The sequence below is a fragment of the Melozone crissalis genome, unplaced genomic scaffold (assembly GCF_028551555.1).
Source record: "Melozone crissalis strain CALT ecotype California unplaced genomic scaffold, PUWL_Pcris_2 ptg000045l_1, whole genome shotgun sequence".
NCBI classification, from domain to species: Eukaryota; Metazoa; Chordata; class Aves; order Passeriformes; family Passerellidae; genus Melozone; species Melozone crissalis.
Window position 1 is genome coordinate 10907860 of NW_026535823.1, and position 27576 is coordinate 10935435.

The 27576-nt window shown below is 38.9% G+C and overlaps 1 protein-coding gene across 1 annotated transcript in view; it reads right to left on the reverse strand.

The window, feature by feature from the left end:
- Positions 1-25858, reverse strand: part of KCNT2 (potassium sodium-activated channel subfamily T member 2) — a 112967-nt gene extending 87109 nt beyond the window's left edge. Inside the window, exon 1 of the mRNA XM_054285841.1 lies at positions 25764-25858. Within this exon, the coding sequence (XP_054141816.1) occupies positions 25764-25858 (95 nt within the window). The remainder of the gene's footprint in view (positions 1-25763) is intronic.
- Positions 25859-27576: the final 1718 nt, after the last annotated feature.

Genomic DNA, 27576 nt, shown 5'->3' on the forward strand with positions numbered 1-27576 from the left:
GGGATTCCACAGTGCAGCAGTTTCCATGGCAAAATGGATTACAAATGCTGCTAATGGCACTTCTGTGGCTCCTTATCTATCCCCTGACTTCTTTAAACTTTAGCAAAAACTGTAGTGGCCTTCTACACTTGCAGAAACACATTACCACACGTCTATAATCAATGCACTCTCCTGATTCTCTGGCTACCAGAGAGTATTTCACTTTGTTTCCTGGAGTTTGCTATTTGCTAAGTAAAATTAAGCATGACTGGCTGAAGGAGTCTCTGGCAAGGGCAGAAATATCTTAATACTGATCTTTCCCAAGACTACTTTTTATTTCAAAGGAGAACCCTCATTCTACTTGAATGTTCCTTACAATCTTTAAATGGTTAATGTTTTACCTCAAGTATTCGCTCTTTTCTGAATTTTTCCCACTATGAAGGGTAGCCTAGAAAAGGAGGTTTTTGGGAACCTACAAAAAATAAATTTTGACCCCCCATTGAAATATTGAGAACATTTTGTAGCAGCAGTGGTAAAGGGCTTTAACAAGATTTTCCTGGACTAAATTAGTAAAGGTTATTAAGGATATTTCAAGTGAGGGAGTGAAATTCTTGAGATACACTTATATAAAACTTGATTACTCTGTTGCAGGATATTTGAAATTTGATTCCAAGCAAATGGCCCACCACACAGATCAGGGTGACAGTACAAGTACATGCAGATCACCTGGTCTACAGAATACATTGGGGTTTATTCTGCACTTATAGTGTAACTTGAAAATGTAGTTTCAACAATTTGTGCTTCATGTTTATCTTCCTGTAAAAGACAGTCCGCCCTAACCAGAAGGAAGTCAAGCTGAAGGATAAATATGGGAGAGAAATGGTTGATGAATGTAAAGATTTTGTTTTTGTAGTCAGTTAATAGCTTCAGAATTTTTCAGTGCATGTAGCTGGTATTGAATATTACATGTAAAGCTGCTTTTGGATGTTAAAAGTCTTATGTTTAGTCTTATGTCTACTGACTCTTTCTTCAGCTGTGTTGAAAATGCACAAATACATGATGCACCTCTAGCAAAAACCACTGAAGTTCTATTATTGTCCTGAAAACACAGAGTGGTGCGTTAAAACTCAATACCATTGGTAGTGGCTATCACTAGTTTAAACCCAAAGAACAGAGATGTCACTGAAATAATTTCAAATCTTTCAAACTGCAAAAATCATCTTGAAGTACCCCAAGTCCTCACAGCATTGTTATAATTCAGTTCAGATGTAATTTGAGAAATACATTTCAATGTAATACAAAGTATAGCAGGGCAATCACAATTCCTGTCAAGGACACTAATGCAGAGCACTGCTGATGGCTGTAAAACATTGGGACCAATCTCTCTGTGCTCTGCATTTTTCCTGCATTTCCCATTACTATTTACAATGTCATTCTAACCCCATAGCCACACTTCACTATAGTAGCAGTATTATCTTCCACCCTCAAAGCTACAAATTTTCTTCCTTTCATGTTAAAAACTGGATTTGGCAGAAATCATCACTTCACAAATGAAAGTATGAGCTGGATTTCTCACTACGTGCATGCCAAGAGCTGTAAATGCTTATGTTTACTATTTATTGATGTTGGAATCAAGAAAAGGTATTAAGTGTACAAACAGAGCCAATCTGAAGAAAAATACTTACATTTATTTAAATCTGTCATTTTGGAAAGGACATCTCATATTTTTCCTACAAAGAAAGCCTCAAAATAGGAAAGGAATATGGAGGTTTTTTATTGGGATTTGGCAATTCAATATATGTGAAATCCTGATAGATTTCAGACCTGAAAGATTATATAGGCTATAGATGGGTGCTTAAAAATGAAGCACCTGAACTGCTAAAGTGAATTGCTATCATCAGATCTTACTTTACTGCAATAAAAAAGGAAATAAGTATTTTTTTTATAGCTTTCATGAAAAGGATTAGTGTGTTTTAAGGATGACTGTCATGGGTAACACTTCTATTTGAAGTTTTGCAAGTTCTGGAGCACTGAGAACTCTCTTTTAAAAGCACAGTAAGCACACTTACTGAAGGTTTGCCATGCGCTGTGCTGGTGAAATCTAACTTTTGCAATATGGTCCTGCACTTTCTTAAATATGGTTCTAACAAGTGCAGAGTACTTAACACTGACAGGTATAAGGTCATTTTCTGATGGGGATTTTCATCAGTTTAATAGGAACAAACCAATAAATATTTTCAAGAACTCTGCAGAACTGCGTTTGTGCAGTATTGTCTTGTAGATTCTTTATGATATCTCACACTGGGAAACTACATGACAGAACACAGGTTCCACAGGGATTTTTTTAGTTAGAAGCTCCCTTTCATATCAGTGAATCTGAGTTAAGCTCTTTAGTGATGTTTTCCAGGCATATCTATATTCACTGGATGATGTAATTGGATGTTAACATAACTAACAGATTTATAGATACCAGGTGTTACCAGCGTCACTGTAAATAATTCTCTGCTTTAATGAAACAGAAATAGCATAAGCTGAGTTAATAACAAGCTATAAAATAAAGGATTAAGGGTGCATAAATAATCTTAGAGATCAGAACTGTATCTTATGCTCAAATTCTTTTTAGTGTCTCCCTTCCATAAGTGCTGCTTTGATTGAAACAAAACTAAGAGAGCATGAAAAAACTGGCCAAACCACCTTTTTCAGGTTGCACACAAGTAAAAATTTGTATCTGCCACCACAAAAAAAACCACTTTCTATGTCAAGGCAAACTTTTCCTTTACTTAACTGTTCAAACATCAAAATGCTAAAATATTCAGCTCTTAATTTTAATTATCTTCCTTACAATTTAAATGGTACATGTGTCCCTTTTTATGGATATAAATAGATTTTTATGGATATAAATAGAAATGTATCTTGAAATCTGAATGTAGCCAGCTTCATGCTCCTTTTTGCAATCAGTTACATAAAACTGTCTTTGTGAAACCAATACAGGTCTATGGCAGCAATTTAATATTACAGCAACAGAGAGAGGAAATGACATTATCAAACATTTCTGTGGAAAAGATCTCAATTTTTTCATTCCTTTGAGGGAAAGATTTTTAAGAGAAAGACTAACAGCAAGAGATGAGACTCAGCAGCAGGTAGTATGCATGCTTTTCAATCAATTAATAATATTTTTGTGTTAATTCCTTATTCACAGACTTGCACACTCAAAAAAGGAAATTATCTCAGTCCTGCATTCATGAAAATCCATCAAGAATTCACCATTCTAGTAATGGTGTAGTGATAAAAAGAATGAGCTTGCAATCTGTAATAATTGCCATTAGAAATTTTGTTTAAGGAGAAAATACTATGATGCTTTACTGTGGGAAAAGAAATCTTTAAGTAGTTTCCGTCACACTCTTGACTTTTTACTGCAAATATACTTTTCTGTTGCAAGCCTATTAGCTGAGGTGAGAAAGTTAATAAAACAAATGTGAATGATGCATTAAGAAATAGTGCACTTTGAAGCTAAAGTTTCAAAGAAAACCACTGAAGGAAGATGCTCAGTAGATTTTCTAAGACTTTTTTTTTTCCCATACAAGGTGAGGAAATGGATATTTTAAAATATTTTTATTGCATGTAAAAATAGCTCTTTTTAACTTCTGGGCAAAAATACTTCACATGTAGGATACATCCAGCACAGAGCTGCTGCAATGAAAATCCATTATGCAAGGGTTTTTTACTGGCTAAGTCTGAGTAACAGGATGTGCTCCATGAGTTTGATTCCAGGCGCTGCTCAGTTTTATGGAGTTGTGCCAATTAACCAAACCTGAAGAGCGGGATAGTTAATTTGTTCCTTTTTTTTTCTTTTTATAATAATGGCAACTATTTGTCAAAAAGAGACTTGAAAGGAACCTGTTGAAATCAAGTGTTCTGTGATAACTCCTTTCTGCCAGCCTGGGTTTAACTGTATTAGAGCATTAGGATCAAAATACAAAGTAACCCATTGCAACCTATTTTTTGTACTCTATTCTTCTGTATCACAGCTGCTCATCCCTCATCAGTGGTTGATCTAAAACAAAGATCCTTCCCCTGCAACCCCAGCACCCTCCCTGTCCCCTCTGTGATGGGCGAGGCACACACAGGGTCAGGCAGTGTGCACAAACATCTCACACACACAAATTATTGTTCTTAGAGTAACAACACGTCTCAAGTTGTGCATTTAAAATTTAACAGTACTTTCTACTACAGGATTTTAATGCTGAGTGTTGCACACCTTTCATTTGGAGCTGTTTATTTTTGCTCACAAAATTTCTGTGTGTATGTAATGTTACCAATTAATTGTTACCTCAGTAAGACTCTTGTTCTCTCAAAAAAAAACCCCTTAATTATTTTCCCAAGTAGACACACCTGTGTCTATCCTGAAAAAAGCCTGCAGGGTGAGGGGTGTTTTAAGGAGTTTGGTAGCCCTCCATCTATTTGCCTTCTTGCCCCCAGTCTCTTTCTTTGGTCATCTGAAACCTTTTCTCTGCCACTTCATCCATGCTCAGAGTCCACAGTTCACTGTCCACAGTCCTCTCTTCCCACCTCCTCCTTCTTCCTCTTCGTCCATCCAAATTTTAAGAAAACTTCCAGTCCCTTTGTCAACAGTTCCTTTTCTCTAGTTCCTGGCAAATTTCTCCCTTTCTTTCTTCCTCTGTGGACTACACAGTCTCACTATTTGACTTGAAAACACTGAGGAAATGGCACACTGTCCCACCCAGGGGTTTTTTTCTTTGCTCTAATTCCCTGCATGGACCTTTGCTTTCAACACATCTTTCTTCTTTACACTCTCACCATCTGGAATTGTAACTTGGACTCTGTAACTTCACTATTCCTAAAGTTATCATTTCTTGAGTTTGAGAAATCTGTCTTTTGAGACGTTTAACTTTTCTCTCCTCTTGAATTATTCCCTCTACTTTCAGTCTACTTCCAGTACTGCACATTAGGATACCCAATACATATCAAGGCTTTAATAAATAAACTCTGCAGCACTACCTAAATGCCACATGGGCATCTCAGTTTTGGTGCTATGGCCCTTAAAAATCCTTCTTCCTCAAGCTCAGCAGAAACTTAATGGTGGCCACTTGTAAAAATATCCACTCTATGTCCAAAATAGATGGATGATAGTGATGGAGTTGAGTCACTCCTACCCAAACACTTAACATGTGATGTTATTTCTCTGTAGATTTTATTTTAATAAGTTTTGATTCAATTTGCCCCCTATTTAACACTTTTCTCTTAGAAAACAAGCAGTAAACACGATGAGGGACATTGTCATGGAGATTATCCAGATAAAGATAGAAACAGGTGTTCAGAGAAATAACAGCCGCAAACTGTTCTGGTAGATTTTGTTATGCCTAAAGCATTACATGAACAAAAATCTTAGAGACTCATTGCTTACTTTAGATATGGCAGTTTACAGGTCTATACACCTTTCTTACACAAAAGGAATACCTGGAAATGAAATGTGCCATCTTTGCTTGTTTTTTGGTTTGGTTGGTTTGGAGATTTTTGGTGTAGGAATAATAGACCAGAGCTTAAACCAGCAGGAGACACTGTGTGAACTCTGGTCTCTCGTCAACAAGAGAAAGGATAAACCCATGTCTTAACATTAGGGAAATGCTGAGCAAACTCTTCTCACTTTGGTCCCTTGCAAGTGACTCCAGTTAGCTTCTGATTACCACAGAAATTCAAATCACTATTTACTTAAACTCTACTTCTCATCTCTAAGTCTCTGACTGTTCTGCTACTCCTCTTCAGTAAGTTATCTTTTACTTCTCATTTTTCAGGATCTTTTAGTTCTCATTTTTTATCTTTTCAAAACCAGCAAGTAAAACAAGGCTGAGCGCCTTGGTATCCCCACAGATTAGATGGCTAATGCCAGTTTTATTTTTACTTTGAAATAAGGAGATTAAATTTTCTGAAATCAAAGCAGAAGTAAAGCAGAGGGAAGTAAAAAAGCAGATGGATAGAAAAATTTTTTTAAAAGGAACAAAAAAACAAAAACAAAAAATTTGTGGGTGAATCCCAATCTGTCATTTTTAAGTATCACATGACCAAGTGTAAAATATTATATTAAATAAGACTTGTTAATATGTCACCTGAAATGAGAACTCTCTTCCTAGCAGATTTGATCCAATCACTGAGATTGAATGTTCCACTGAGATGGAACATTCTATTCATTTAAAGCTGAGTAAAATAATCAAATAGCAGACATATTCAAACTAGATATTTTCCTATTACATAAAGCATTTAATTAGTATTTTTCACTCAAAATAAAGGTAAATTTCTTTCTATGACAACTGTACAATGTATTTTACATTTAACTGGGAGGTCAACGTGATAGTCAATAGAGCATATCTATATATTGACTCTAATATAATTCCACAGCTTTTTATTGTCACCATCTTGTTCTATTATTACTTCTGTTTGCTAGCTTTTGTTCTTTTGTTCTTTTTTACTGTATTATGCTAGTTATACTTGGCAGTCTTCAATTATAGCCAACAATTTATTCAGTGTTTCCTGAAACAAATGCACAGTACAATTATATCAAGTCAGAAAAATGTATTTCAAAGGCTCTGGTTTTTTTTCCAAACTCAAATATTGGGATTTAGTAATTTAATCTACACTTTTACCTTATAGGAGGATTATAGGGGGAAATTATAGGGTAATATTAGCCGTACCTACCCAAAAGGAAATAGATCTTTATGAAAAATGGTCTTTAACTACAGCATTCAGTGTGAATTTACACAATCTTATACGGAGTCTTAGGCACTGATTAACATTTCATAAGGAGAGAAATTTCAGAAATGCAATGTTCCAAGATAGAAATGTCAACATGTCATGTCAAAAACATGTCCTTTTTTTCCCTCTGAAGATTTTGTTCAATGAGGTAATTGTATTTTATATTTTCTTTACAGTTCTTTAAGTAGAAAGTAGACTCAGTTTTTCCAAGGGAAATGCGTTCATCAGCCTAAGTATTGTTTTGTTTTCATTTCAATTTTAACGCTACCTGGGATTTTTGACCCAATTAAAACAGAATGTGCCTTCTGTATTTCCTGTGATGTGATAATAAGATGATGCCTCAAAACCTGACTCACATAATTCAAAAACTATTTACTCTGCTGCAGAAAAAATCTTGCAGGTAAAATTCATCTCCAGTGAAAGTTTGGTACTCAGTCTACAACTCCCCCATGCCCATTTTTCTGCAAAGGCAATGCAGGTGCAAGCTACATTTTCAGATACCAGTGGACTTACTGCCACATCACAGGAAAGTAAGCAATGAAATTCCTAAGACACAAGGACCTTCACATATTTAAATCTGACTTAACCAGAATGAAGTTTTAGTCTTCAGTGCTCTTATCTGTAGTCTGTGTGTGCAGTCTCCACACCTGTGATGCATCTTTGATTCTGATTATTTGACCTCTTGGCTGTTTCCTTCAGCTCAGGAAAGACAAGTGCTCAATTTCACTCCCTGTTATCACCTTTGCTACTTACTCCCTTCCTCCCATCCCTAATCCTCACAACTTCCTCTTGCCACCCCCTAGCTGTCAGCACAGTTTGCTTTGTCACCTCCTCATCCCCTCGGAGAGGGATGTGATGAGCGTGGAATAGGTGCCAAAGCTGCTCTCCAGGGCCCTCTGCAGCAGAGCGGCTCAGAGCAGCTCATACAGCACAAACAAGGCTGGCTGAGATGTGCTATGTGCAAGGTAAATCCTTGTACATATCTACGGTGCAGTGTAAACATGTTTATTTATATAGGACTGGCAAGTTAAGATTATTGTACTTCCATAGAAATTGCCTGAAAACTGTGCTTGACAGGTACCTTGTAGTGCAACAGGGTGTAAATAGAAGTCTGACAGTCCAAATCACTATTGCAGCAGAAATTCACAAAGGCCAAAATGATAGCACTTATTATTTCTCCAGCTGTGTCTTTAAAAACACCTCACAACTAGAAGATAAACAAACAGAAACATAAAAGTATGAGAAAAAAAATGTTACAAAGGAGTCATAGCGAGCAACCACCACAAAAAGGCTTAGGCACAGGTTGGTGGAAACAGTAGCAAAGCCTTATGATGTAGCAAATAAAAGCAGCTGCCCATGATTTGTGTCTGTAGTAGCAAGCACACAGTGTCATCAGGCTCAGGCTGCTGGAACAGAGGGCACAAAGTTCCCTTTCTCCTGCAGCCTGCACAGCAGCAAAGAGCAGCCCTGACAGGAGGACAGGACCAAGCCTTGGGCTTGACCCTGCTATTAGAGAGTTGCTGCCAGAGCCTGGCAATGCAGAGGGGTTCAGAACATCAGGGGTATGACTGATAAACTTGTAGGCAAGGACATACACAGCTTGGGAAATGTCTGTGCTTGTGTGTGTGTGTGTGTGTTCAGCATACACTTTTTTATAAGTATATATTTAGGATCTCTGCAAAAGCAGCAGAATCATTAAGGAATAGTCAGCTGTATGCTTTCATTTAATCATCTGTGGGATGTTTATCAGGCTTTCAGGAGAGTCATCTAGGCAGTTTTTAGTTTACAGAGACAGTAGCTGTTTGATTTACATTTGGAACTAGACAGTTGATTATTTATGAACATGTAGTTCACTGCTCTCAACAATGCAATTGCTTGGCAGCTATCATTAAATCTATCAGTAGTGACCAACCAACACTTGATTTGCTCATTACCAGATAAAGCACCAGTACAGATTCATGTACAAACCAGACACAGATTCCACATCACCCAAGTCAGGCTGTGCTGACTGCTGGCAGACAGCAGTAGGCACATTGTCAAGTGAGGATGCTGTTTCATGACCAGTGGAAGAAGCTGCCATCTGTACAAGTGAGGGAGAGTGTCTCTGCTCACACCCCTACAAATGGGTGACTTCTAGATTAGTCTGACTGGGACTTTGCTCTAACTGGACACTGTCCATATTGTTTCCTTTGGAGAATTTGAATCGGATCAGTTTGGTGATCAGACTTATTTTCATCATTGTGATTCTCACACCTAATGCAAAGGTAGGGCAGGAGTAAGCACTGTGGGACAGTGGGAAAGGCAGACCCCTAGTGCACTTGCAGTGTTTGACTTACAGTGATTGCAGTCTCTTCATACTCGTGTAAAAGAAAACAGAAATTTGCTGCCACAATGGACAAATTCTTAGATGTCCAAGTAAACAAAATAAGGGGAAGAAAGGATGGGTGGGAAGGCAACAACCAAAAGCTCTGCTCTAGGATTGTATAGGGTGATGTTCATGGAAGTGCATTCCTAACTGTGATCACAGAGGTAGTTTTTGCAGAACACATCACATTGTTACCTGACCATGCTAACAATCATCCATTCAAAGCCCTTTTCACAAACACAAGTTACTCCTGTCTAAGATGCTACAAATGCTTCTCTGCAACCTTTTCTTAATGACACTGCCTATAAATGTTAACTAACAGAAAAGCTCCAGAGTACATTTTAGCACTTCAGAACACAGCATGTGGATCACTTGGGTATCACTGGGACAATGCTGATGACTTGTTTCAATAATAACTATATTGATGGTAAGAACAAAATTAAGATAATATGGACATTTGGAAATGAGATGTGTTGATGGAGGGAAATGTTCAGAATGGAAGTAAACCAGAATGAGGCTATATTAAAATCAGCAACAGTGTGTTACTTGCTCTGCTCTTACAGTATTTCCTTTTACCACTTACCACTGTCTGCTAAATAAATGACCAAACAGACCAGTTCATTCTGCTAAGTAACAGACTAAGTCTGTCTTTGTGCAGACTCCCTTCAGTTTTTAAAAGAAACCTAACTGAGGAAAGACAAATATGGCTGGCAAAAAAAAATATTGTAAGAGCTTTCCCCCTTTTAACAATGGTATTTAGAAAATGTAGAATCTTAAATTTCAGCTGTGTGAGTTTTCAGCATCAACTGAAACAGCATTCTACACTGCTAGGTTGCTAAAATAAAGCATTCTCTAAGTCCCTATTTCAATTTGTAGTGTTTATAAAATCAAAATTGATCCTTTTACAGGCGTAGTCAGCAGTGCAATTCAGACGTACAAGTAAGAAGGTGCACAAACACCTTTGTGTGTTCCCAAAAGGAGGCTGTTACAGGTTATATTTTTGTGCTAAACTGATTCTGGAGGAGCTGCAGATAGCCAGAGTCAATAGCTAAATCCCCTGTCCCACACTAGTACACAAACACAAATCTACACCTGAAGGCTATTGAGCCACTGCTCTGCCCAGGGGAAGGCTGGGTTCCATTTATTGCTGTAATCTTGGCCCTTTTTCCTGCATTCATTCTTCCACTTTCATGTTTGCTGTCTTCAAATGTCTTTAGAAAACCAAGCCAACCTCAAAACCCTCTAACAGTGTCTCTCAAGTGTCATTTATCTTCCAGATTAAGGGTTGTTCGCTACCCTGAATTTTTCATTGTTCAATTCATATTTGATCCATAGATCCTGGTCCTGTGCCCCATCTACTCACTGCACACGGCTTGACTTCTGCCCCACTCTTTTTGAGAGGGGAATCCTGTGCTGCTCTGTTTCTCTACAGTGTCTAGGCTCCAATGCCAGACACTGGGTTGACATATTTTGTAACCACAGCATTACAGATAAGAGTAAAATTAAAAATAGCAGGTAAACAAAACCAGGGCAAAAGACGAACCAAAATATTCTCATAATGTGCATAAAGAATGACATAAAAATATAAGTACTGATTAGCATGTCAACAAGAGATGAAAAAAGAATAAATGGCCCCCATGCCAAGATCTACAAGTTGGATTAGCCTGGGAACAAACTAAGAATGAAGCAAATGACAGATATAAATAGACTATGAGCTGTAGCACTCTGCTCCATTATGAGATAATTGGAAGAGATAGATAAGGGGGAAGTCTAAAGTGAACATCATGTACTAAAATTTTTATAAGGCATTTCAAAAGGTTCTCTAGAGGTTGATGCTGAAGGTAAAAAATCACATGCTCATACAAAGGAAAAGAAGTAAACAACACAAAAATTAAACATGTTCTGATAGATCATAAAGTGAGTGCCTATGATCAGTAAAAATACTGTAGAAACATACCAATTTTTTGTATTTTTAATATAATAAATCAGCTTAAAAGTCACAGAGGAAAAGAACATACTGAATAAGAAGGTAGCAACTTGAAAAAAAATATAGCACAAACCCCTGTTTCATAAAGGAATGTACACATAAAACAGAGAGCCTTCTAGTAGAATAAAACAGGTAACTTATTGACATAGCAAAGCAGAGGCTGGCTGCAGCTATAAAGCAGAAATAAAGCAAAGCAAAATTAATCTTTATTTGCCTTGAAACCAGACAATAAGAACACTAAAGCAACAGCATTTAATAAATATTTTTCAAATTGTATACATCTACTTAGTTGAACTCAAAGGAATTGTAAGTCAATATACTTTACTCTCTTTCTATGGTGTGGATATATTAATTGTTTAGGTAAAAATGTGTTCATCAATATTTACTAACCAGACTCTGACCTCTGTGCATCTGGTCACAGAGTTGCTAAAAAGACCATATACAATTGCCCCCTAAGCAGACATATATTCTGCTACATTAAATGAGATTTTTGCTGTTTGTCTCACCACAGGCTAAGAATTCATCTTCATATCTCATAAAGCAGGAGCAGAGGTAAGAACTTTGATTTTTGTGCTCACTTTTCAGTCTTCATCCCTTTGTTATAAGGAAATTAGTCTACTTCAGTAGTTTTTCAAGCTCAGGTTTCCTGATGTTCTACTGCATGCACCCTTTCCTAGGATTTTATCTTGCAATGCAAGTGGAGGGTATATATTTTTAACAAGGGAAAAGAAGTATGAACAATTTCCAGGATTGTGCAACTTGGAAAATCAAACAGTTCCAAGGCCTTTAATAATTTTTCTTCCCTTCCTAATAGCTCTATGAATCTTTTTCTCCTGGTACCTCTGTGACTGAACTAAGGGCCTGAAACTGCTTTGTTACAGCTCGGAGTCTGAAAAATTATCTGAAAGGCAATGCAAAGCTTAGGACTTGTAGTTTACCAACTTCACTGGAAGAGCAGGAAAGCAATGGTTCTGTTGCTACCTGCATTTTACACATCCAATCCACTCATTTTAGCACAGGCACTAAGAGCAAACATGCCCTTCTCTTGCATGTCTTTGATTCTAACCCCTGCTGTAGCCTGGGCTTCTCATGTTGTCTGTGGTCTCTTGCTTATTTCAGCACTCTACTCTTCAGCTCTAAAAGGTTTCCACAAAAACTACAAATAGATAAAAGTTATAAAATCGGGCTCTCATACCTCAGAGTGCTGTGAAATGTACATCATAATCAGTAAAATGTGAATGAAACAGTCTCAGTTAAAATGATGGAGTGTAAAATGCCTTGTCTTCAAAATGCTCCAGATTCTTATCACTAATGAAGCTGTGCAATAATGGCTGACTTGGGGGAATTTGATGGGAAAGCTGCAGCCAATTCAGTCTAGACTCAGAGATTAAATAAATTAGTCTACCTGGATTTTTTGTTTTGTTTTCCTCATAATCTTTTTTTTTTCCCAATTCTGCACAGTTGAAAAGAAAATTAGTATAATTCATCAATAGACTAATTTTATTCCAGTTGACGGTATTGAACTATTTTTCCTCTGGAAACAGAAAAATGTGTCTCAGATATATTCAAATATACTGTTAAATAGCATTCCTACTGTATTTATGGAGTCTATCTATGCCAGTATTTCAGCATTTATCCAGCAATCCCACTTATGCTGCCATATAATGGGTGAGATGATCAAATACCAATGAGAAATTTTCTATACCACTCTGGCTTTTCTCTATCATGCCTTTAAAAATCACCAAATTTTCAGTGAAGCTACTGAATTAACTTTAAACACATATGACTACATTTTTTTTATTCTGAAGACCAACTTGAAATGTAATTTTTTTTAATGCTTATCTTTGTAACATTCTATCAAAATCTCAGCAGGACTTCAGAGTAAGAGTTAAGTCTATGGTTAAAGAGCTATGTAGTAATTTATGACAGACTTCTTTGTAAGGTTAATGAGAGCAGAACTTCCTCTTGGCTACCTAAATGCCACCTACTTTAATCCTAGCTTATTTCTGATGATAAATTACATTTTAAAGTAAAGTTTTACACACAAAAGAATATTTCAGTTTATTATTTGGTGCTGTAAACTTCAGCGTGGGGTACTCCCCAAATTAAAATAAGTGAAATTAAAATAAACACTGATCATACTTTGGTTCTTAATTAGTTCCCCAGACTCCTGATCCTCCAAATTAGCCAGTTTATATTCTCTTAAAATAATACTTGAAATGGGATCCGGTGCTAAGGTTTGCAAGAAAACCAAGTGCTGTAATATGCAGTTATTATTTTTGTATCTGCTTGTTGTTTAGCATTGGACTTGTAGAGAGGTTGTATTTACAGAAGCACCCAAAGCACCTCCCTCCTCAGAATACTGAATAACAACAAATTTGCATATTCTTTTCAACATTTTGACTGATACATGTCTTATCTGTGAACCTCTCAATCTCCTAGAATATTTTTAGATTGTCAAACACTGGTGGCTAAGCTGTCACCTGAAATATTCTATTTAGGAACTGACAGTGTGCATTGCCATTTAAAATATAGAAAATAAGAGGGGTTCACTGGCAGAGTGCCCCATGAACCTCAATATATGGTAGCACAGGATGGTTTCCAATTATACATGGAATGCATATATTCCAATTTCAACTATTTATACATGCATCCTAACTTTGTAGGGGCTGAAAATGTAGTCATGCATTTATCATGACTCATTTATCCAACTGAGACTTAGAGTAATAAACTATTATTTACATTTGATTGATAGTGAAAAATTCAGCACAAAATTTACTGGACTTTTGTTTCAATTGTGTTTCTATTTTACCTATTATGCCTATATTTATTCTAGTGATAAAGGCAATTGAAGCTAGCTTTGAGGTTTCCATTTATTGGGAAATCTCTGCAGTTAGAGCTGCTGCCTTAATAAGTTACACCGGATCAAGGTGCAGTAAATGAAGTTGATCAGAAGTCATGATACTGTATTGCCTGGTACTTCAATGGAAAAAAAACAAACCTCTTCTACCAAGACTGAGACCCATGAAATGAACTGCTCTTTAGGAGAAGGTGGTAGTCAATGTGAAAAGATGAAAATCTCTCTGTAAATTACTTAAAAAGCAGTTTATATGTGCCCCAATCCTTCATAACTGTCAGGACACTTTCTGGCTTTCTTCATGTAGATTTAGTAGGTGTACAGTATTTCAGTGGCACATAGGGAATACTACTCTGGCCAAAACAATAATGTACACTAGTGATGGACAATTAGTACAAATGCACTTTATGTGGCATGGCAATCTCACAGGTAAAACACTGGTGCTTGGCTTTCACAGTTTCATAGTTTCAACTATAGATCTGTTGGAGGTGGAGTGACTAGGAAAAGAGGAGAGCATGGCAAATAAGGAACAGAGTTTTTGGGGTTTTTATTTTTCTGTAAGCAAAAAGACCCAAAACAATACACAATGAAGTTTAATTTTTAGAGCTGTTTCTTGATTCCAGTCATAGCCAGCAGTATTCCCAAAGGAGAAATATCACTAGCTAATAACAGCACTCTTAAAGGTAATGATATTATATTTTTACTATTTTTAGAGTTTTTAGTAACTAAAAATATTACACCATTATCTTTCGGATCATATTCCAAAATTATGTACTGACCATTGTCACAAGACACGCAGGAGCATGGAATAACATTACATGAGGTCATCTAATTTTTCCTTGTGTGTTTAATTCTTCTCCAAGCTCCATTTTTCCTTCTAGCTGGAAAGGATTAGGTAGGATGCAAGTTCATGACATCACAGGCAATACATAAAGTTAGTTTAAAAGCTTAAGTCTTTTTTTCAGTACTCTGCTCAATTCCTCACCTGTCCACAGGTTTACTTAGATTAAAAATATTTGTTTATTATAGGGCAAGAAATTATGGGAGCCATGCCTGATCTGGAAGGGAAAAAGTTATAAGAAGTCAAATGAAATTTGTCAGGAACTTCCCACAGACACCTTAACAAGCCTAGAAAGAACTTTTCTGAGATTCCATTTTTAGCTGAAGTGTTAAAAAGTGAAAAAGAAAAAAAAAAATTATACCACATATGCTTTTTACACATGCCCAGGAGCAGGGTAACTTTATAAAAAGGAGTGTCTTTTTAAAGTTACATATTGAGACAGTCCACATATGCAATCTGGAAACACTTAGACAACACCCCAAAATATGCCATTAGAATGCCAACAACTCTGAGAAGTAATACAGGGCTGAATATCAGATTACAGCAATTTTCCTGAAGTGATGGGAGCTGTGCACAAGGACACGTACACAACAGGAGTGTATTTAACAGATAAATACAAAGAGAAGGAGCATTCAGCAGACTCAGGAAAAGACATAAACCAAAAGCCCAGTACTTGACAGGAGGTGTCTCTCCTGATGCTTCCCACAGAGACAGTGTCTGCTCTCTTCCACAGATAAAGGTTGTGGAGACTCCACTTCCTCTACCAAATCATCAGGAAAAGAGTGCTGATGACATTTCCTGTGATGACTCCTTCCAAAAGAATTGCACCTTGATACATATCTGTCTTTATTCTCTAGTATTTAAAGCTGCTTTGGCTCCAATGATGACATCCAGATGGAGGATAAAATATGTAGGATTTCTGAATACTTGCAGCTTCACATACGTATACAGTGCAATATACCTAACAGTGGATGGGAATTGATTCCTTCCTTTCAAATGCAGCCTGATGCACAGATATGATTATTGTTTTACATGGAAAAAATTACAAAATTTTCATATAAATTATAAATGTCTCATTAAGGAGTGGCAATGATTCAAGAACTCTGAACGCTTAATTGAACAAGTGCTTTAGAAGTCATTATTATCTCTAAAATGTCACCTGTCTGATACTGCTCTCTCCACAGCTAACAGGGTACACATAATTACTTACTTCATATAAATCTCAGTCTCCTTATTCAGAGTGAGCTAAGTGAGCTACACTTCCTGATTAATCATAAGGCATGGTTTTAATTATCTCTTCATTAGTTTTAGAAAAATTTAAAATATCAAATTTCACAATATTTTAAAAGTTTAATTCTGTCATCTTTATTCATATTAAATAACACTTAGTACTCTCTGAAGTAAAATGCTGTTCATCCGTTTTATGGCTGGCAGAACAGTTTGCCCAGTATTTAATTTTTCAGAATAATGACGTCAGGCTTTCAAAATGTGCCTTGTGTGTGCTTAGAAAATCATTTAGCAAGTGCCTTCAGAATACTGGCATAGTCAATGTAAACACTATTTTTTTTTCCCTTAAATATAACTTCCAAAATGAATGCATAAATTTCAGATTTTGCTGGCTTTTTTGACAGGTTATTTAAAATCTCTTTAGCTAACTGTATCAGTGAGGTGAGTCAGGACAGGTGTTGTTCTGTCATCTTGTTTGCAAGTCTGACCTAGGCCTTAGTGCTGATCAGATTTAGGTGGCATATGTGGAGACAATGAGGAGAGAACAGGGTGTATGGATGCCAGGAGGTCTGACAGCCAATTCTCCAATGTCTAGGGTGATACAAGAAAGCACAGTAATATTCCCAGTATTCCCAGCTCTCTCCATCTGGCCACTTTTGTCACTATAAAGTGGCTCTGCCATCCCAGAAAGGGAAAGAATTTCTAAATGCTCAGTTCAGCTAAGCCTGAAGTCAAGTAGCAGCAGGGTGCTACACAGCTCTGTGTCCTACTCATCTGCCTTAGAAGAAGACATCCATCTTGTAATCTTGATAACAGTGATCTTCTAATAGCTTGTTCTTATCTGAAATTAGGAGCAAAACCGGAGGTATTGCACAACACTCTCAGACTAGCCCATGCTATATCCCAGCAGAGTGCCTTGTAGAGGCTCCTGAAATTCTCTTCTCTCCTACACAGTCAGAGGTACTTCCTCCATTATCTGAAACATTCCCAGCAGCCAGCCTTGTTCTTCCTACATGAAATGCTCTGGCTACATCACACTGAAATCCCAACATTCTGAATCACCAGCTGAGCTGGTCACAGTGACTGCCACAATTAATTGTCTCAAATGGATTCATAATGTTGCATGAATCCAACTCACTTTGTTGTTCTTTTCTGAACTCAAACTGCGATTTGTGAACTGCCAAAAAAATAGGAAAAAATGAAGGGAAAACTAATCAAGACTTTAAAATTAACTCAGTGCATTTTGAATGTTGTTTGTACCATTTTAGCTAAATTGTAGTTTTCTTGCAATCTGTGGTCAGTGCTGGTACCAAGATAAATGATCATGTGGGTCACTGAATGCAGTCCTCAGTGTCAGTGAGATACAGGATATCTGCAATGGCTCTGGTGAGATTAGCTTCTCTCTGACGAGAATTTTAGGTGGGTGAAAAATCTACTTAGATTTTGATAGTCTTAATAAAATGAGGTTGACTAATCAACATCTGCCCATTACTGAGTAGGTTGCTCTACTTTTTGTGTTTGTATTATGTTCTTTGAATTACTACTGAGAGAGCAAAACAGTAATTAAATGTTTTGGATAGGACATTATCTACAAAAATTGCTTTTCAAAAGGTATTTGTTGAACTGAAACCCCTTTGAACAATGATCAAATTCTAGATTGCTGTACACAGTGAAAACATGGCTTGTTCACTTCTCAAAAGGGTACATTCAGCTAAATATAGAGCTTAGCTTTCAGTCCCTCTGTTAGAGCTGTCTCTGCTTCATGGTGAGAACTACAGGGCAACAGTGATATGTGACCAGTGCCCTCAGCTCCCTTTGAATTTGGTGTGAAGATGAAAAACTAAATCCCATTCCAGGGTCAGGGAATGCTGTGTATCAACAGCTTTTATTCATAAGTGACAAGCATAACCACAGTTTTCCATTTGCAGTGCAGCTTGTTGGGGTTTTTTCCCATGGGCATTTGGTTCAGATTGGGTTTGGTAACCCTGGTTCTGTCTGTATTGCAGTTTTCTTGAGCCACAAGGGCAAGAGAAAACAAAGTGAGAAAAACATAAAACCTCTAGAACATTTTTGGTTATTTAGAACAATTAATTAGCAAGGCCATTTTTCAATGTTTACTCCTTATTACATATTTTAACAATCACTATGCTGTGAAGGAGCTCTGTAACTTTAAGTTATAAACACAGCAAATGCCATTAACTTTAACATCACAGAAAGCTAAAGGGCAAAATACTTTTCTTTACAAAATGCCAAAGGGGTTTGACTCGGGGTACAGAATCCAGACTTTCCTGGCAGAGCTACACCACAGTGAGGACTGCTGCTCAAGCTGTGTCATTGTCCCTGCCAGGCACATGACCCTTGTGCTGGTGGCTGCTGGAGATGCAGTTATTAATGGCTAAATCTGGCAGGAGAATTGTCACACCCAGGCACAGGGGTAGGCACCCTTCTCTCTTCTGCTACCTCAGTAGATAACCGGCACTGATCACAATCTAATTCCTTCCTGCCACACTTTCCATAGCTTGGTACTTGGCAAGGCAGGCACAGAAATGACAGACTTGGCAACCTGCTTTCCACCACAAAAATATTGCACTTCCCAACAGGTATCTCCCTAAGTGGAGACAGGATTTGTCCCTCAAGATACCTCTGAGTAAATAATAATATCACTGTTTTTATCTGTGAGGATAAACACTGGGTTTTGTCTCCTAATGACTGTTTCTGTTTTATTGCTACTTCCCACCAGGAAGTTGACTGCTAACATAATTAGCAGATGATTGCACGGGGGAGGCTGAAATCTTTAACAGCTGTTTCAAAGCATTCTGCACCAAATCTTCTGTGCTGCAGAGCACTTCCAGCTCTTGAGTGGCATTCTCTCCAATGACACAGATTATGGGACCATGGAGTGGAGACCTCCAGGAAGGACTTAACTTGTTCATTTACTTGGAAAAAAGGTGAAGAAACCACATTTCAAGCGTTAAGTGGATTAGTATAAGTATTTGGGCATACTGTGTCAGAATTCAGATAAGATCAAGATCACCTTTGATTGTGAAGTCTAGAAACTGAACGTATAGCACAGAAATGGTTAGCAGATTTACAACTTTACTCTTTCTATAAAAGAAAGTGCAGACATTTCTGATGCTCCAAGTGATCTATTTCTTTGTTACAGGATAAAGGGAAGACAATATGAATCAATGCTACCATTTGGTATAGAAGAGTCACTATGAAAGAAAGGCAGAGCGCAGCACAGAACTTACTATTATAAAAGAAATACTCTTAATAGTTGGGTGTGATGGAATAATAATCATAAAATTAGGAGGGAAAGAACTGCTTTAGCTCCCCATGGAGTATTATAGAGTCTGCCAGATGTAAAGTAGTATGTGTCAAGTTGCAGATGGAAAAATAAGAGCTTTAGCAATAAATCTATAATTAAGTAATGACTGAAGTACCAAGTACATTTACAAACTGCGCATCGCGTTGTCCCAGAGGAGGAAAACTACTTGGTCTGGGGGAGTTTGCAAGATGAGACATTTAAATGGTTTGTGCAGTACAAAACTTCTGCTGAGATGTGCTACCAACATCTTCTTTGGACAGATTCGGTCATAGCAGCACTGAAATTAATCTTTCCATGTCCTTTCCCAGTTCCACAGTGTGTGCTGGTTTAAGTAGAACACAGGAACACAAACCATGCATTTTGGCCTCTGTTGTTGCAAGCACTACGGTAAAACACAAATTAGAATGGGGCTAATGGCACTGCCTGCTACAAAGCATTACTTCCTCTCTCAGGTGTCTGATCTGTAACAGGGACCCAGTCAAGATCAATTCAGAAGGATGGTGAGTATGGAAATACATTAACAGTTTACATTCCTGGGCCTGTGCCACTAAACCTCCCACAAGAGTGTAAACTCAGGCCTTTTTTTTGCTTTGGTAAATGCAGCAGTTTCATCAATATCAACATTTTTCATTATTTTTTTTTAAGTAGTGAGAAATGGCTTGCCCGGTACACACAGCAAGCTTTTCCAGGATTTAGGGAAACTCAAACTTTTCAACTACTACTAGTCTGATTGCAAGGTATGAAAGCACTTGCTCTCTTAGAGAATTAGACTGTTAAGATCTTGAGCAATTTCTATCAAAATCAAGCGTTTACATTAGAGTTTATGCTTCTAAATCTCTTTATGGGTTTTGAAAATTTAGTTACAAGGGCAAATCAAGATAAATTTGACAATATCTGCTCAAGTCCTTTTATTTGTAGCCTCTGTTAAATGAAAGAATTCCTGTAAGCTAATGTTTTCTAAAATGTGGATGCCAAATTGACTAAAGTATTTCTTGAAGGAAAGAGGAGGATTATTTTGAAGAAACTGTAATAGAATTTTCTTTTGAGGAAATTATAATAGAATTTTTTGTCAAGTTGAATCTAGACTCAGTTGTTTTAAATCACTTGAATCAGAAACGTGTGGGCTTTTTATCCCTTTTTAGTTTAACAATCTCAGGTGATTTCCAAAAGGAAAGGCACAGGGAAGGCTTCACTCACTAATTCACACCGTGACAATGACTGCTAAAGTGCCTTCTGAGATTTACAGTGGGGAGCTGTTCCTTGAAAGTCAGCAGCCACCGTGACAGCCAGCAGGATACAATTGTCCAAGTGATGTGTGGAGGTGTTCTGTATTATGTGAATCTCCTTCCTTTCCAGCTAGGTGGTAATGTGCATTTATGCAGAAAGCACACCAGAATGGAGGGCTGATTTTAATTTAATCCTATAAGTACTCAGTGTAAGAACAGTTCTTTCACAAAGGTAAAATTTAGCTCTATAGTTTTAAAATTAAAGTATATACTGTAGCAAAATGACTCAAATTTTAATCTCAATACAGAAGCAGGATTTGAAATGAATTTCCAGTACCAGTTAATGTTCTTGTTATATCTGTACAGAATAGAAGAAAAATTTACAGAATTGGAAAATGTAAATTTTTGTTCCATGACTGAAACTGTAAAAATATCTTGCAGCAGCATATAGAAAAGTTATGAAATCGGATGCTTTGAAGGTGGGGGTTGAACTACCCACAAGTTATCTGTTCATATTGTTTCCTTGGACACTCCAGCTGCCAAACCATTCCTGCACAGTTCAAGACATTTTTGTCAGAGCAGGCAGAGGAGAATTTGAACAGTTCATCCGACTAAGCAGTCATGCTTCAGTGGTGGGAGACATTCCAGTCCTGCTAGAATTCACTAAACCAAATGCAGTTTTTATATCTTCAAGAGCTTCTAAAGAAAGGATTAAATGTCTGGGCATAAATGATTTAAGAAATGTGAGGTAAACTGTGCTCTGCAAGATACAAAAGGCCTTAATAAAAAGGCAGTGATATGGAGAGAATGTAAATGCTTTTAATTTTTAACTTGGAATTCTTTCTTTACACCTCTAGCATGCTGTGGTTTGGCTGTTTTGAAGCAAGTGGTAACTATTTATGTATACAAAAACCTCTTCATTGTAGCTTTCCCAAACTTACATGGGAACCTAAAAATAAACATTGTCTTTTATCCTCTCCTCTGCAGCAACTGACCAACTTTGAACATGTCACCTCTTCACCAGGTAGGATGTTTTCTAATTTTATTTGTGTAGCTTTTCCACACAGCTGGTAAGAATAAGGACTAATGATCAGTAGGGTTATGAAATATTTCATTGCATAGTTTAGTATTACTATCACAATTTAGTGAAATCTGGCTGAATTAACAGGTGAATAGTTGTCCTAATCACTGAGTTCCCCCTCTATTTCTGCTCATTTCCCAACGGCCAACTGAAAGGTAAATTTCATTATGAAGGTCAATAAACATCTCAGAATATCCAGCAAATCAAAACAGTCTGTTTCATCAGCAGATACTTTAATAATGAAAGCAAAATGTAAGATTCACAAAGGGATATTAGCAATATTTACAGAACAAGTGAAAAAGTCAAGGATCCAATCTTCTCTTTACCCTTAGCCCAGTGCCTGGGATATTTCCATGGCCAGAGGAAACCTGAGACATTGCCCTACTTGTCACAGAATTCACCCACTTGACACACACACATGCTCTAGGTGAGCTGGTATTTTACACACTGCTTTGTAGAAGCGTTCTCCATATAAAATGAGTGGAGGGTAGCATCAAACATCATCTCCAGCTTTCAAAGGGAACCAGGTTCCTTTGAAAATCTAGATTTGCAAAAACCAAAACTGATTTTATCATCCTTTTTTTGGGAAAAAAACCAGACCACTCAGCAGATTCAGGAATGCCAATAAATTATTCGAAGTAGCTTTCTTACTGAACAAAATCATTTGTCAAGGATTCAGCATGTTCTTCTGCACACAGCAACTTCTTTTATGAAAAATAATATACAATCCAATTTGGCGGTTTGTGGAAGATGACAGCCCAGAACCCATCTGTTACTGAAGCCAACTGCAAGGCTGCTATGAATCTAAGCTATGAAAGCAGAATTTCTGGGGGGAGGGAGCAGAAATGCAAAAGCAGTGAGATGGATGCTACTGTATTGAAGAAATACAGGAATGGTATCATTCAGGAATGGTATCAGGTAAGGAATGGATCATGAACTAGACAGCTAAAAAGAAAAGTCTGAGGGAAGTTCCACTATAGAAGTCCCCAGGAAGGAAAAAAAAATGAAAAATAGAAAGCTTTCTTCAAAGAGGTAGAGATCTAAGAACAAAATTCCTGAATGAGAGTTCTATTACAATCACCTAAGCATTTTAGCACAGGTGTATTTTATAAATTATCAGGAACAGTTAAAAGAAATAGGTGATGAAACTCTCGCCCTAAAGAATCATAACCATTGAGGGTCCAAAATTGAACTAGGATTATGCCAGAAATATAGCTTTCAACAAAAAGAGGAGAGGTCACAGAATTTCAGTCTTATTTATTATTAAATACTACCATATGACATATAATGGCAAACCATGCTATTAAAACTGATTTCGCAACACAGGATCCTGAGCGGGAATAATTCCATCTCCTCTCCACTCTAAAAAACCAACAAGCATCTGAAAACCAGGAGATGGACTCTATCAGCAAAAAGCAAGCATTATGCCAGAAAAGGCACATGGGAAGGAGAAAAGAGATCCCCCAAGGATAAAGAGACTGGGAAGATCAAAAAGAGAATGGAACTAAGACAAGACAGAGCTTGGCTGGTAAGAGACCAGAAGTTCACAGATCACACAGATGGAAAACCCTTAGCAAACATCACACTGCCAGAGCTGAGAGCAAGTGGAATTAAAAAGTTGCAGTGAACTGGAAGCAGGCAGAAAAATTTTTGCATCTCAGCCAAAGTCCAACAACTAAAATGAACTATCCTTGATCACATGCAGCCTATAGTAGCTATAAGGGTACTTTAACTGTGTTTCAGTATTCAGATATTCCATTCATAGCTAACATCCATTCAACCGAAGGGTTACAAACCCCTCTATATTGCACACTGCTTCGAACAGAACACAAAGGATGTGCTTCACCAAAACCAACCCAGAACCATTTACCTAAGAGTGCAAAGAAAAGACAATAAAGCAGACAAAGATAATATATATTTGTATAACACCAATCTTGCAAACTAATAAGAAGCTGATCTCAGGGTCCCCATTAGTCTGCAATCTTTCTCATTCAGTATTTCCTGGAAGTATGTCTAACATTCTAAATATTCCACTTGGCACTATTTCTATGCAGAGCATGCATGCTTTTTCTATAATGGATAGTAATATTCTAGCAAGATAGGAAGGAATGAATACTTCAATATTACACATGAAAGCCTCCAGTTCAGGAAAGTAAGAATCTGGACAGACAAACAACAGATAACACACAAGATCTTGGTAAGAATGGCTCTCCTTCAGATACTGAAAAGCTGGTATCCAAAAACACTGCTATGGTAACTTGCAGAGCTGGAGGACAGCACGCTCCTGTCACAGCCTCATGTAAAACACAATCTCGCTTGCATTGTGGGGAATTCCCTGCACACCTTCCTACCACTGTGCAGCTGTGCCCAGCCTCAGCACAGACAGTGCATAAAAATCTAGAAAGCAATTTACATTTTTGTATTTCAGATTGTGCCAGAGATCTCTCTTGCAATGTTTGTTGGAATATTAATGAAATAATTAAAATTGATTTTTAATTAATTTTTCACCAGTTCTTTGCAGGAGTTTTTAAAATGTAAGCATGCTCTGGGAGACTTTTGTGCTATAATTCTGCTATCAAGATTGTTTTAAGGATTGATTTTGATTAACTTTGATTTTGTTAAGTGCACATAGACCTGAAATAGATAATAGCTAAAAGGAAGCTCTGGGTTGTGCAGTTACACTATTTGCTATTTGAGACCAGATGATGCTTCTGCCGTAGAAGGTAACTTCATGAAGTGCAAGTCAAACAATTGACATCTGGGAAATGCTTGACAGAAGTTTAAATAGAGGTGGAAAAAACGTTAAGCCCCAGAGTGATCCAAAAAGGTATACAAAGCATGTTTTATAAATTTTAGCCATGAAAACCCAAACAAATAAGTTGTTAAAATAAGAATGACAGTGGAGTTTTTTCCTATTCCAGTAGGAAATAAGATGCAGGTGTAAGATGCTAAGATTACATTTTCTAAAATCTCAAAGAATCGGAAATAACAACTACATTACAGTACACTTATAATTTTTAAACAGCAAAAACATGCTTTGATGAGCATACTATTTAACTCTCCCTTATGTAGTTACAATGCTGTCATTTCCAACCAACAGCATTCATTTTTGTGACTATATTAAGATGTCATTAACCATTTCATAACTGTCTGAATAAACAGCACTTGTTTAACTGCTTCAATGTAGAGCATATTCTCCTAAACAAGGGTAATATTTAGTTCATATTTGCATGATCTTGTGATTATCAATCAATAAGAATCCACATCTCCTTAGAAAAGTAGTGAAAATCTGACCAGTGTAGAACAGCATTAAAATCAAAAGTTTCTGACTGTCAAGTTAAAGACATACTCTGACAATTCAAATATATTGAATTAAAATCTATCCAATGTGTTGCCGATTTTGCTTTTCTGACATTTGACTACACGAGAGTGTTAGCAGAAACTGGATATGACACATAATTTTGCAAGATGGGATCATGTAATAGTCTGTTGAGACACAAGGTTGTATGGTCCAGCAGAGTGGAATGATGCTGTTCATGAACGCTGTTCATTCAGCATTTGGAAACTGAACACATGCACACGGTTTGCTTGTTTCTTTCAATGTAAAGGGCTCTTTGTTTATGATTTTAAGGAAAACATTTGACTTGAAACAAACAAGTCTTTTTCTGTCGGGTGTGATTAAAGCCGCTGAGAGACTTGAAGGAATTCATAAAGGAATAAAATCATGGTAGTTCCGTCCATGCCTAGGATCCCAGCATGGAAAGAAACTGTATGTGAAGAAGCCTGGGTATAGGACACCGAAAGCACACCGCAGTTAGCCTTTGGACAAAAGGCAAAAGCCTGTTTTGTTTGGGACGCTTTCACAGGGACGCGATCCTTACCTACGCTGTTCGTGCGGTGCCGCGGGGCAGGCATGGCTCGGCCGCCGGCGGGAGCGCTCGGAGCCCGCGGGATGCCCGCGCTGGCCCGGGGGCGCCGGCCCGGCTCGCCCCGGCTGCGGCACCGCAGCCCCGGCCGGCCCTCGCAGCCCCTGCCCGGCGAAGTTTCCCCCGGGGCCGCTGCCCGGCGCCGCCACCCCGCCGGGGACACCGCGCCCGCGCTCACCTGTCGTCGCTCTGCCAGCCCTGGTCGCCCAGCAGCAAGTCCCGAAAGCGGTACCGCGGCGGCAGCGGCGGCACCTCGCTGTCCAGGTCCACCATGCTGGCCGGAGAGAGGGGAAGCCCCGCCGCGCCGCCCGAGCAGCGGCCGGACCCGCCCGGCGTGTGGGGGGCAGGAGCGGCGCGGCGGCAGCGGCGCGGCGCGGGCGGGCTGCCCCCGCACAAAGGCGCGGCGGGGCTGGCCCCGCGGTCCCCGGCGGCTCGGCGGGAGCCTCTCGGCCCCGGGAGCCAAGTCCCGCCCCGGGGGGAGGCAGGTGGTGGCGGGCGGCGGCCTCGGCGGCGGCGCGACCGCCCCCCGCCCACGCCCACCCTCACAGCGAGCGAGCGAGCGGCGAGCGCGCCGCCGCGGCCCACAACAAAGGGCCGTGCCACGGCCGGGCCGGCGGCGTCGCACCGGGCACCGCAGCCGCTTCGCCCCCCGAGCTGCTCCCTGCCTGCTCCCCTCCTCCCGGGGCAGCCTCAGGGGTGTTTCTCTGTAGGCCCCGAAACGTGAGAAACGGGTGTCTTACCTCAGGTAGCGCCCGCTGTGCTGGTGACGGTGCGGCCGTCTGGGCACGGCCGGGGCTGGCACAGCCTCGCCCGCAGCCCGCGGTAACCGGGCACACCTGGGCACAGCCAGAGCTCCTCTGAACACCAGGTACAGCCCGCGGTAACCGGGCACACCTGGGCACAGCCAGAGCTCCTCTGAACACCAGGTACAGCCCGCGGTAACCGGGCACACCTGGGCACAGCCAGAGCTCCTCTGAACACCAGGTGCAGCCCAGCCCGCTCCTCGTTCCGTCAATTTCTGAGCCTGCTTAATGGCTTTTGGACTGGCAGGTGGTGCCGGCCCTGTAAAAAAGAAAAACCACAGAGAAGTTGAACTATTCCCATAGTTGAGATTTGCAGGTAATGTCTGTAAGTGTGAGACACTCTAAAAGTGTTTTAGACACGCAGGACCAGCCCAAGTATGGCAGCCTGGAGTGTATCACACGGCAGTGTGCCCTGCTGAGAATCCAGCTCTGAGCCCCATGCTGTGATGCACAGATTTCCTCAGGTAACCAACAGGTAGCTCAGTGCAGGACTCACATTGCCTGTGCTGTTGTTACAGTCATTGCATCTTTCCTTGCTTCTTTAGCACGAAGCTCTTAAGCACAGCTTCGGTGATTGCTGTTTCTTTAGAGAGCTGCAGTATAGAGCCTGGCCCTGTAAAACGCTGGGATCACTGGAGTATGATGCTTACCCTTTTTCACAGCTTGCTGCACTCAGCATTTAGAATGTGCCTCTCAGAAAGCCTTGTCAGGTGAAGCAAAACAGATCTATGTAGCAAGAGTTCAAAGGTAACTTGTTCTTTGCTTTGGCTGATATAGGAAATAAATAAAATAGTGAATTTTTCTGCATCCATGTTCTTGACACTTTTACCATCCTGTGTTCTGAGGTCAGAGTTCTCTAAAAGTCTAATTAAAAAAAAAGTCCAGGATCTTTCTTCAGAGTATTTGTTGTGGGCTGCCCACTTTATTCTTTCTCAGCTGCTTCTCCAGTTAAAGGGGCTCTCTCGTGTAAGAAAACATTGTTTCCTTTCTCTGCCTATCTTTCATCTTACCAAAACATGAGGTGGGGTGAAGCCTGTACGTTATAATGTTTTGTTATAAAGGCAAAGCAGTTAAGCTGACTGCAGTCCTTTTCTGAAGTCTATGAATCCTAGACTGGCTGGGAAATTAATGGTGTTTCTACTCTATCTTCTAGCAGCCTCATTAATTTTTCCACCTGAGTTGATTAAT